A 12904-nucleotide genomic window follows, 5' to 3' on the forward strand; every position below is an offset into this window, starting at 1 on the left:
CCCCATGTCCGTGAGTCTCTCTCCACTCCTGGAACACTAGAGTCGTCCCCAAGCTCCTCTGGCCTCCTTTCCTTCTTTGCTCCTCAAAGCCATTTAGATCCCACCTCTTCCACAAAGCTCAGCCTGGTCCTGGCCATGTACACAGCCCTCCCAGCCTCCAGCCACTATCCCTTCCCTCCACACTTACCGGATGCCCCACGACCAGCTTAGGCCAATGGGGCTGATTCAGGGTTGAAAACACAGGAACTCGCAGGCTCTTGGTAACTGAGGGGTGAGAGATACATAAACACGTCACCAGGTGCAGCGCTCTCCTCTCCCCTGCCTGGCTTACTTCAGGGCCAGGCATATCCAGTCCTATCTGTCCCCTCCACACAGCTGCTCTCTAGTGAGAAGGACCTTTCAGAACAGCCCTTAGCACTGGGACTGCGTGACTGTGCCCCACAGATATACAACTTGGGGGGTGCATTGATCTAGGCCAGAATCAAAGGACCAGAGACATGTTAATAGAACAGGGGATTTGTTGGGGCACCTGGGTGGCTTAGGCAGTTAAACCTCTGACTCCAGCTCAGGTCATGATCTCATGTTCGTGGGTTAGAGCCCTGCATTGGGCTCTGTGCTGACAGCTCAGAGCCTGGAGCCTGCTTCAGATTCTGTGTCTCCCTCTCTCTGCCCCTCCCCCTCTCATGCTCTGTCTCTCTCTGTATCAAAACTAAAACATTAAAAATAAAAAAAAAAAAGAACAAGGGATTTGTAAATCCTTTTGTACTACTGAAACAGCAGGAGAGAAAGACCCACCACTGGTCCAGGATCTCACAGTCAGTCAGCCCTGGGACAAGGACCAGAATCCCACACACTGCCTCTCCCACCTCAGCAGCCCACACCAGCAGTTCAGTTTGGAATTTAGTGGAACCAGCGAATTCTTCCTACTAGACACATTTGCATGTGTGAGAAAGGGAGAGTGAAGGGAGGGTGGAGATACAGAACTGCCTTTGGTTTTTTTTGCCAAAAGCATTCAAAATAAAACAACTATCACACAGAATGCTTTAACTATTATTTAAAAAGGCCCTGTGACACTGGGAAGTAAAAAAGCTGCTAGCTCCGTGGGGCCTGGAGGGCTGGCATCTGGGAACCAGGGGCTTGCATGGAGGCTCCTCACAACGGGTTCCCTCTGGAACAGTTCCTGAGCCACCCTGCAACGCCGGAATGTACCCCTGTCCCCTTCCCAGGCCGTGCAACCCCAGGGTCAGCTGAGACCGGTGCTGGGGGATAAATGAGGCAGGAAACATAAAGTACATCTGGGCTGGAATGGTGGGGGAACCTGTTAAGGTCACAGGGAGACTCACTCCTTTTTCCCACCAGTGATTTGTGGTAACGGGCAACAAACTGACCCGGGTTTGCTCTGACGTTCCTTCCTGCTGAAAAGCCTCCTGGGCTCTTTCCTGGCCCCAAAGCCACAGTGACATTTCCCGGAAACAACAATGTACTCATAGCTGATCATCCCCCCACTCCCACCAACGCCACCGTAGTGGGTCACAACAGCCTGGGTGTGGCCTGGAGGTGGGGGTTGGGGACCCTCTCCACACCCCCAATCCTTGGGCCCACCCTGCCCCTCCCTCCTGCGTGGTCTCTCCTCCCTCCTAGGGCACCTTTGGGGCTTCCGGGTCTCCAGGGCAGAGCTTCCTTCCCTCCAGGCCAGCACCTCATCCAACCCCTCGACCCAGAGCTCATCCCTCAGCTCGACCCTCGGTCCAGAGCTTCCGTTGGTCCAGAGGCCAGAGCGAGAGGATGCGCCATCTCCCGACAGAACCCAAGCAGCCTGCGGGTCCCAGAGGCGGAGGGCGGGGCCCTGAGACGGAGGGCGGGGACTCACCCGCCCTGCAGGCTGGCCTGTGGCTCGGCTCGCTCACCTGGCCCCCAGTGCCTGACCTCCGGGGCTGTTTGCGGTATGGACCTCGGACCTCGTTCACCCGTGCACCAAACGGGGTGAGGGTGGAAGTGATCTCGAGCCAGGCAGATCTGAATTCGAATTCCGACTCTGCCATCACCAGCAGGGTGACCTTGGGTAAGTTAGTTCTTCCTGGGTGTCAGTTTTCTCGTCTGTGAAACAGGAATAATAATAGTAACTCCTCTTGTGGGATGGCTGAAAGTGTCCAATGACCAGTCCAATGACAGGCCCGTCTGACTCCTCAGGAGACTGCCAGTTCACTCCCCTTCTCCAAGACCCTCACCCCCCATCACCCCACTCCTGCAGCCTCTCAAGCCCTTGTCCCAGGCATGGGCCTGATCATCATCAGACACCCCCCCCCCTCCATCCCTCTCCCCCTCTCTGCCTTCCCCTGAGAAGTTTGGCTGCACCATGGCAGCTGGTTTCAGACTGGGGGAAGACTCTTCAAAGAGAGGGCAGGACTATCTTCCAGCTCTGGGAAATGGGTAGAGGGTAGCCATACTTGGGGCTGGGTAAGCCACCAGCCCACCACACACAGCCCCCCTCTGCCCCGCTATGAGTCTGCTTTCACCAAGGAAATGCATTTGTAACTCCAGAATTTTTTAAAAGCCAGTACGGTATCTGGCACCTGGTCACCTCTCCCCTAGCCCTGACACATTAAAAGACGAGATGGGATGAACCAGTAACTTACCCAATCACCTGTCACATGAGAGGCATGTGACAGGCCGCTCTACCATTCAGGACTGTATCTCTCAAAGTTTCAGAACCCAATTTGTTGTTGTTGTCCTCTAATTTTTTTTAATGCTTATTTATTATTGAGAGACAGAGACAGAACGTGAGATTGGGAGGGGCAGAGAGAGGGAGAGACACAGAATCTGAAGGAGGCTCCGAGCTGTCAGCACAGAGTCTGACTCGAGGCTCAAACTCACAAACCACAAGATCATGACCTGAGCCAAAGTCAGAGGCTTAACCGACTGAGCCACCCAGGTGTCCCATCAGAACCCAATTTGTAAATGTTCACCAGAGATGGCCGCTACTGGCTTAGCTGGCTTAGGGCAGAGGTGCAGCTGGAAGGACCAGAGCTGGTCAGGAAGAGCCAACCCCACCCCCTCAAACACACAACGTACTGCCCTGATCTCAGAGAGAGAGCTCTGATCTCCTCTACCCAGTAGGGTTTTTATTCTCCAAGTGGCAGGGAAAACAATCCACTTCCAGACTCCCGTCCTCACATTTAGTCATCCTGGAGAAAAAGAAGGTTTGGGGTACCCAGGTGGCTTGGTCAGTTAAGTGTCCAACTTTGGCTCAGGTCATGATCTCATGGTTAGTGAGTTCAAGCCCAGCATCAGGCTCTGTGCTGACAGCTCAGAGCCTGGAGCCTGCTTTACATTCTGTGTCTGCCTCTCCCCGACTCACACTGTCTCTCTCTCTCTCTCTCAAAAATAAACAAACACACACAAAAATAAAAAGAATAAAAAAGGCTTTCCTCACCCTATTCTCACCCAAGGAACCGTTCTGATTAGCTCAGCTCTGGTCACATGCTTATTCCACTCTGTCCAGAGAAGATAAGTCAACCGTGCTTCAGAGTGGCCAGGCAGATAGGGTAGGGTCAAGGAGAAGCCAGAAATTTGGATCACATATCTGGCTCAACATAAAAACTTTCTTTTTTTTTTTTTTTTTAAGTTTATTTATTTTTAAGAGAGACAGAGAGACAGAGACAGAGTGCAAGCAGGGGAAGGGCGGACAGAGAGGGAGACAGAAACCAAAGCAGGCTCCAGGCTCTGAGCTGTTAGCATAGAGTCCAACGTGGGGCACCAACTCACAAGCTGTCAGATCACGACCTGAGTCAAAGGTGGACCCTTAACCAACTGAACCACCCAGGTGCCCAACATAAGAACTTCTTAAAGGAAGAGGGACGGTGTCTTCAGAAGAAGGGAGAAATTACAGGAGACCATGATGGCATTTTCATGTGCACTGCTACAGAATACTTTTAAATCTCATTACACAGTAAACCCAAATGACAGGCGTTATTATCCTCACATGTACCTTCACCTCACAGATGAAGGAACAGTCTCGGATTAAGAACTTTTTATCCTCACACTGCAGAGGAAGAAACAGAGTCTTGCATTAAGAACTTGCCCAAAAGATCGTGGATGGCTGCTAAAAACATCACTGGAGAGGAAAAGATTATTTGCATGGTGCTAGCGTTTCTCATCTTTACAAATCACTTGTTGCAAAAGGAAAACCTACCTTTACGTAGGAGAGACCCGGCAGCACTAGCTTGAACAAGGTGAACAAACGGCACGACTTAGGGTGGGCACTATGACATCAGTTGCCGATGGAGGCAACACAGGATGGAGACACGCCTGTGAGGCTTTCTAGCCACAAATGTTTAATCAAACCTCTAGACCTCATTCCAGGTTAGAGGAAATGCAGGGTGTTGGGAAGGAGGTTAAATACCACCACAGGAAAACAGGAACCAATTCTGCGAAGAATTCTAAAGGATAATTGTTCTGGACTCCTCCAAAGTCAATGCCACAAACAAACAAACAAAAAGCAGAGGAACAATTCTAGATTAAAAGAAACTAGAGAGACATAAAGGCAAATGCAATGTGACCCTGGGTTTTTTTCTGATTCAAAATAAAACTGCTATAAAATACATTCTTGGGGAAACTCAGGAAAGTCTGAATATGGATTGCATTTTAGATAGTATTGGGAAATTAAATCCCTTTTCTTAGTTATGTTAAAAGTGATACAATTATGTAGGAAACTAACCTTACCTGTGGGAGAAGCATGCCATGCTACTTAGGGATGAAGGTTAGGTCCATGCTTGCTTTCAAATAATTCAGAAAAAAAAAAAGTGTATGGATAGAAAGTAGATGTGGACAAGTGATAATAATTACTTATCGGAGCACCTGAGTGCCTCAGTCGGTTGAGCGTCTGACTTCAGCTCAGGTCATGATCTCCGTTTGTGGGCTCAAGCCCCGCGTCGGGCTCTGTGCTGACAGCTCAGAGCCTGGAGCCTGCTTTGGATTCTGTGTCTCCCCTTTTCTCTGCCCCTCCCCTGTTCATGCTCTGTCTCTGTTTCTCAATAATAAATAAATGTTAAAAAAAATTATCTACGTAGAGGATATACAGCATGTTCATTTATACTATTTTTCAACATTTCTGTATACTGAAATCTCTCAGATAAAAAAAAAACTGGAAAAAATAAAAAGAAACTTGGCTAAGAACATATCCACAGCTGGAGCCTAAAGTCGGTGTGTCATTCAGGCACACAGTTTCGAAGTGCTTTCTCTAATGACAGATATGACGTTTGATGTTTGGTGCGTACACTCTTTGCCCTCACGGAGCTTGCTCCCTAGCACAGAGACAGGTACCTGAATAAATCACTTTTTTAAAAAATGCGCTCAGTGCACAAAGGATGGATAGCAATGCTACACGGATTGCAGCGGGCAATTCAGCCCAAGGGAAGACCTGCAAGGAGGCAGGATTTGGACAGAATCTGATCCCCCAAAAGTGACTGCATTGTGCAAAGGTTTTCACCTGCTCTACAGCAAGAACTACTATACATGGCACACATGTGTGCACATGCACAAGGAAAAACCTCACTTCCCTTGGCTACGTACATGCAATGCACACAAGTGCTTTCTATCCCATTCCAGTCCTGTCTTTTTTTTCCTTTTACCCTCAGTGCTGGTTGCAACTCATTCCAATAAATTAATTTCATGATCCACTAGTTGCTTTGACCTACATTTTGGAAAAAATACTGTGTTCAAGGACCTAAGGAATTTCAAAATGACTGGAAGGAGTGGCCCCAATAGAACTGAAGACCTCAATGGGCAGAATGGAGATGTGAAGGGTCTTGTACTGTTACATCCTAAGGGCCATGAGAGACCTCTGGTAAATTAAAGCAGTCATATTTGGGTGCCAATGCCAAAAGTTCTCTTTCTCCTCCTATCTTCCCTTTGCCCAAAGATTCCAACCTCTTTAACCAGACCACAAGAAGTGCCTCTCACTCAGGGGCAAAAGGCTACCAGGCCAGCCCGCTCCAGGACTGGAAATTTTGGAATGTGTGCACAAGCTTAGGTTATAGCCTCCTCTGGAAGTGTTTTCATATTTTCCCAGGCCCAGGGCAGAGGACAAGCAAGAGAAGAGTAACCATCTGCTGGAAAATGGGGTGGAGTCCTCATGAGCTAGAGGTCTGACTTCCCCAGGCTCTGTGCTTCCTTGGGCCAGAGCTCCCAAGGGAAAACCCAAACTGTAATTTTACCAGTTGACAGAACTGGGAAGTGAGCAGGCCCCTGCCCTCCAGCCCCTAGACCTGGCTTTTGGGAATCCACCCAATAGCTGGCTCCCCTCCCAATGCCAGGGCCTCACAGCTCCTTCAACTGGAACACCCTCTCCTTTCACATAGGTTCCTGATGCGCTCCACACTCCTGGCCCAGCCCTCTTGCTAGCCTTCAGTGACTAAGCCACAGATCATATGTGGTCGTTTTGGGTCCTTTAGCACCTGTGAAGGATTTCTGTCCTCTATTCCATATATAAGTTCTCAACTCTGAGTGCATATTAGAATTACCTGGTAGCTTGCAAAATCCCAACATCCAGGCCATACTCCATTCCATAAAATCTCTGAGATTGGGACCAAGGTATTTTGGAAGCTCCCCAGGTGACTCCAGTATGTAACCTAAGTTAAGAACTCCTGCTCTATTATGTCCTGTTGCAGCTAGGAGCCATGAGTGGGCAGGGATGTGGGGTTACTGTGGCTTCAGATGATCAGCCATCCTGGTTTCCGCAGGACTGAACATCTGGGATGGGAGACTTCCAATACTAATACTGAGAAAAGCCTGGCCAACTTGGATGAGTGGCTACCCTTGTGTTCACCTGAGGTCTAACAGCTTAGTAAATTTTCTGGCCACTAGTAATACTTGTGCCCAAAGAACCAGAGCCCTGCTTTAGTGCTTTTTTTCTACATTTTATTTTTTTTAAGTAATCTCTTAAAACCCTGAGATCAGGAGACGTATGCTCCACTGTCTGAGCCAGCTAGGAGCTGTTCTCCACTCCCCTACTTTAGTGATTTTGATACTGCTAGACAAACTCTTTTATCTCCTCTCCTGGTCTCCATGGACACCTCCGCCCTTGGAGCCTGGCAGGTAACCCTGCAAAATGACTTTGTCCTGAGATGCCCCTCCCTGCCATTCTTCTCTGCCAGTCAGAGTCCTGTGCAGCCTGTGGGGCACCTCAGTCGGTTAAGTGTCCAACTCGATCTTGGCTCTGGTCACAATCTCACCGTTCGTGAGTTCAAGCCTGCATTGGACTCCGTGCTGACAGTGTGGAGCCTGCCTGAGATTCTCTCTATCACCCCCCTTTTTCTCTCTGCCCACGCCCCCCTATACGTGCTTTCTCTCACTCTAAATATGAATAAATACACTTTTTAAAAATCCTGCCCAGCCTTCAAATCCAACCTGTCAAGTCCTGCCTCATCCCTGAAGCTTCTCAAGATCCCACAGAAGAGAAGGACCCTTTCTGTAGTGAAAGGAGTGGGGAGGGACTCGCGGAGGATCACATGCCCAGTGGAGTAAGAGGGCGCACTAGCTCAGGGCTCAGACCTGACCTCACAGAGTGCAAGTCCATAGTTGGAACATCCAGATATACAGAGAGGAAGGCAGGGGAGTGCAGACAGGAGAACTGAAACAAACAAGACTTTGGTGTCCAGTAAACAGATTCATTCCATAGCCTACTGTGTGCACAGAGCACCAGACCAGGCAGGGAGACTGCAGGACAGGCAAATTTCAAAAGTCCACAATGTAAGTATGATTTTCACTTGATATTTTAGACAATCATTAATCCAGACTAATGGGGGGGATAATCTTATTTTTTGTGATCAGAAATAAGCATTTATAACAAAGTAGGTATTTTTCTCAGATATCTAGGATAAATCTAACAATGTACTACCCAGTAGAGATACTTTTGGGATTTCTTTCAGTGATAAAAAATATTCATGGTAAATGAGTACTCAAAAGTGTTTTTTTTTTTAATTGTGTCCATTATGGGGGCACCTGGCTGGTGCAGTTGGTAGAGCATGCAACTCTTGACTAAGGGTCATGAACTCAAGCCCCACATTGGGTGCAGAGATTTCTTTTTTAAATTCCTTTTTTAAGTTTATTTATCTTTGAGAGAGACAGAGACAGAGTGAGTAGGGGAGAGGCAAAGAGAGAGGGAGAGAATCTCGAGCAGGCTCCATCTGCACTGCCAGCGCAGAGCCCGATGCAGGCCAGAACCCAGGAAACTTCAAGATCATGACCTGAGCCCAAACTAAGAGTCAGACGCCTGACTGACTGAGCCACCCAGGCACTCCTAGGTGCAGAGCTTTCTTTAAAAAATCCTATTCATTTTTGAGAGAGAGAGATAGCGTGTGAGTAAGCATGAGTGAGGGAGCGGCAGAGATAGGCAGGGAGAGAGGGGAGACAGAGGATCCAAAGAGGGCCCTGCCCTGACAGCAGAGAACTCAGTGAGGGGCTCAAACTCCCAAACCATGAGATCATGATCTGAACTGAAGTCAGATGCTCAACCAACTGAGCCACCCACATGCCCCCAAATAAAAAAATCTTTTTAAAAAGTTATCCATTTTGGATCACACTATCCAACTGCTTTGCTATTCAATTTTTTCCTCAACAATTACACAGTAGTAAAGCTCTGCCTTAGGTTATGATGTAACTTTTCTTATAAAGGAGTTTAAATTGTGGCTTTTCCTCAAAGGGAATCTTGAAAATTATTATCAAAGTTTTGTTTTGTTTCAAAAACAGCTAGAAGTTAACCATTTCTCTCTATCTAAACTTAAAATAAATATGTACTTGTCACAAGAACAGTGAGCATGCATAGGACTAGGATTCAGTTAGAGAAGTAAAACCATGAGAACACACACACACACACACACACACACACACACACACACAACCTAGGGAAGGCAAAGGAGGACCCAGGGGAAGGTGGACCCTTTGCAGGCCCAGCTGCTGACCGGCAACAACATGAATGAGCTACAAAATAACCGCTGCTTTTCTACTAGCCTCCTAGCCTCCCAAGAATCTCCCTCTCTAGCCCTCAAGAACCAAAAATTACAGAAAAGGGAAGTCTGGCAAATGCATTTCAACCTACCCAAGCTGACACATAGCAAAGACCATGACATGTCATACTGACAAGTTATTTGGCTAGAAAATCTACCTGTTTATTAAGTGCATTTAGGTCATATAAAACAAAATGAGATTCAATAATCTGCAGGACACTGAGGAGCAAAATGCTGGTCCAAGACCCAAGAGCCACTTCCAACGAGAATTACAACAAACAGAATAGATGAGATAGAAGGAGAGCTACTGGGTTCAAAGGTCACCCTGCTACCCTCCTGATCTGAGTCTGAATCCAGAATTCCCTGATTCTTTCTTCCCTGGAATGGACCTAACTCATTCCATTTTCAGTGGACAACTGGGAAGATCTGAAAAGCAAACCACAGACTCTCCCTGCGATGCAGATCCTAAATATCAAATAAACAGCAGCACTAACTGAAGGTTTCACTTAGCCACCAATTTGGTTGTGCTGCATAAGTTCCCTTTTATGCCCCTCTCTGACACACTTTTTTCCAAAGTGAATCTACTGATGCTGAATAAGGTAGGAACTCTGTCTAATAAAGGTTTCCATGTGTTGAACACATCCATGAGATCTATCCACTATCTGGATTTCCACATCTTAATAAGAGTTGAACTAGGACTGGAGGCTGTCCACCTTCATGAAACCCAAAGGTTTTCTCCCCCATGTGAGCTCTCTGGCATTCAATCAGCTGAACTCTGATCAAAGGCTCTACCATGCTCATTTCATTCACAGTTTCTCTCTTGTATGGATGCCTAAATGATCAGAAAAGCATGAACTGTGCATGGTTTTCCCACATTCCTTGCATTCAGAAGCTTTTACTCCACGGTGAGTTTTCTGGAGCTGAATTAGGTGAGAGTTCCTACTGAAGGCCTTCTCACATTCACTACATTCCTAGGGTCTCTTTCCAATGTGAATGCTATGGTGTTTAACAAGAAGTGAACTCCTACTAACAGATTTCCCACACTTGCTGGCATCATAAAGAGCCTCCCCTGGTGTGGAGTCTCTGGTGTTCAACGAGGTGTGAGTTACAGCTGTAAGCTTTCCCATAGTCATTGCATTCATATGGTCTTTGTCATGAACTCACTAATGTTCTACTAGATTTGAGCTCGGTCTGAAGGCCTTCCCACACTCACTACACACATAGGGTTTCTCCCTTGTGTGGGTTCTCTGGTGTCAAGTAAGACTTGAGCTCCAACCAAAAGCTTTTCCACATTCATTACATATATAAGGGATCTCTCCTGTATGAGTTATCTGATGCTTGATAAGCTGTGAGCTGCGCTGGAAGGCTTTCCCACAGTTACTGCAATCACGGGGTTTCTCTTCAGTATGTATTCTTTGATGCTGGATAACGTTTGAACGATGACTGACAGCTTTTCCACATTCATGACACAGGGTTTCTCTTGTGTGTGGATTCTTTAATGTTGAATAAAAGGTATAGTTCCACTTAAACAATTTTCCACCTATACTATACATTTGGGATTTCTCTTCAATTAAGAATTTGTAGCTGTTGGATAGAGTTTATGATGTTACAGAAGTTTCATCCGCATTCATAGGGCCCCTTGTGTTTGTTTTGTTCACATTCATCTCCTTCATGTAGCCGTAGCCCTACTTCAAGAGTTTTCTGCTTTATAATTAATTGATCCTCAGTCCAGGTCTCACCATCTGACAGAAAATATTAAAAAGGCAAAATGTAACAAGAAAAACTCCTGGTGGGAAATAGGATGGTCCAAGTATTCCTGTAGGATTTGATTCAACAAACAAGTATGAAAAATAGCCTTGCAGTATAGGGAAAAGATGGATATAAGTTGTGTAGATTTGGAGAAAGCAGTGGGAAACTAAAATTAGGGTTTATATATGAAGCAGCAAACCAGACAAATGTACTGGGATTAGCAGAATGGAAAGTAGTGTTTGGGGGGAGTAGAACTGTCTCAGAACACTAGAAGGGAGATGCTGGGGTCTCTGTGTGGGGAGGGACAGGGACTGATCAGATCAATTAAAGAGAAGTACCCTACTCCAGGGGTTCTGGCCACATGGTACCCTGCCCTCAAGATTTCTCTGAGGAAACAGGAAGGACTACCTTCCCATAATCAGATGCCAACACCTTCCTCACCAGGGCATCTCTCATGGACAGACACACTCAGCCCTACTTATATGAATCTTTTAATAATACTGCAGATTGGGAAGATTTAATAAAGGAAAGGAGAGAAGAGGAAAAGTTATTTACAATATGAAGCATGGAGTAGAGAGAAATATTTCCAGTCAATTTCAACTCTAACAGAACATACAAAAACAAACCCTGCACCCTTACTGCATTTAAGAGAGACATGATAGAAAAACATTGCCAGTTTACTTTAATACATTCCTCCCCTTAAGAAATACTCCTGAAATACAGCTTACTAAAGCTAGAGAAGTTTTTTTGTTTTGTTTTGTTTTGTTTTGTTTTGTTTGCAGTGGTATTAGAGAAAGCAGACCCTCTACTAAGAGGGATCTTTCTGAAAGAAGGGAGTGCTGAGGAATATCCAACGCAGCATTTCCATCAGCAGTGAAAGCCTAGAATGTAAACAGCTCTGAGCTCATTTGCCAATAGTCATTTTAGAAATTTAATAATTATCTGTGATGTCTTATCACTTGTTCTCCACCTCTAGATATCCTCCCATCCTCTGTATGTTCAATTTAGATATTGTATTTATAAAAATTTTCTTCTTGTAATATGAACTTATAAGGTCTTCTCAGTAACTTTTTTTATTAAAAATTTTTTTTTAATGTTTTTTATTTATTTTTGAGAGACAGAGAGAGACAGCGTGAGCAGGGACGGTCAGAGAGAGAGGGAGACCCAGAATTGGAAGCAGGCTCCAGGCTCTGAGCTGTCAGCACAGAGCCTGATGCAGGGCTTGAACCCATGAACTGTGAGATCATGACCTGAGCCGGAGCCGGACACTTAACCGACTGAGCCACCCAGGCGCCCCTTCTCAGCAACTTTCAAACATACAAATCAGCATTATCAACTATACTTGCCATGTTGTACATTACATCCCCAGGATTTATTTACCTTGTAACTGGAAGTTTCTACCTTGTGAGACCCCAATCATCTAATTCCCCCAGGCCCACCCCCCACATCTGGCAACCACCAGGCTGTTTTCTATCTATGAGTTGGGATGGGGTTTTTTGTTTTGTTGTTTTGTTGGGGTTTTTTTTTTTTTGGATTTCATATATAAGTGAGATCATACAGTATTTGTCTTTCTCTGACTTATTACACTTAGCATAATGCCCTCAAGGTCCATCCATGTTGCCGAAAATGACAGATTTCCTTCTTTTCATGGCTGAACAATATTCCACTGTGTACACACATGCGTATTTGTATGTATACCATATCTGCTTTATCCACTCATCCATCGATGGACACTTAGGCTGCTTCCATGTCTTGGCTATAGTACATAATGCTGTAGTGAACATGGTGGGGTGCACATATATTTTTGAGATTAGTGCTTTCATTTCCTTCAGATAAATACTCAGAAGTGAATTGCTGGATCATATGGTAGTTCTATTGGTAGTTCATCAATTTATATCCACATCGATTCCTTTTCAGGGGTGCCTGGGTGGCTCAGTCGGTTGCGCTGCCAACTTCAGCTCAGGTCCTGATCTCACGGTTCGTGGGTTCAAGTCCTGTATCGGGCTCTGTGCTGACAGGTAGCTCAGAGCCTGGAGCCTGCTTCAGATTCTGTATCTCCCTCTCTCTCTGACCCTCCCCTGCTGGCGCTGTCTCTCTCTGTCTCTCAAAAATAAATTTAAAAAAAATTAAAAAGAATTCCTTTTCAGGGG

The 12904-nt window shown here is 46.1% G+C and overlaps 1 protein-coding gene across 10 annotated transcripts in view; it reads right to left on the reverse strand.

Annotated features, from left to right (window-relative positions):
- Positions 1–12904, reverse strand: part of TMEM225B (transmembrane protein 225B) — a 47975-nt gene that overhangs the window by 10546 nt on the left and 24525 nt on the right. For 6 of the 10 annotated variants that reach the window (XM_029946890.1, XM_029946885.1, XM_029946888.1 and 3 more), the window contains 2 exons: positions 1871–2097; positions 188–264 (listed from right to left, as the gene is read on the reverse strand). In XM_029946890.1, coding sequence (XP_029802750.1) covers positions 188–264; positions 1871–2042 — 249 coding nt within the window. In that variant the 5' untranslated portion in view covers positions 2043–2097. Of the gene's footprint in view, positions 1–187; positions 265–1388; positions 1431–1646; positions 1781–1870; positions 2098–12904 lie in introns of those variants that run through there. The other 4 variants (XM_029946895.1, XM_029946894.1, XM_029946892.1 and 1 more) reach the window with 4 other exon arrangements.

This window comes from Suricata suricatta, chromosome 8, assembly GCF_006229205.1.
Source record: "Suricata suricatta isolate VVHF042 chromosome 8, meerkat_22Aug2017_6uvM2_HiC, whole genome shotgun sequence".
Classification (NCBI taxonomy): Eukaryota; Metazoa; Chordata; class Mammalia; order Carnivora; family Herpestidae; genus Suricata; species Suricata suricatta.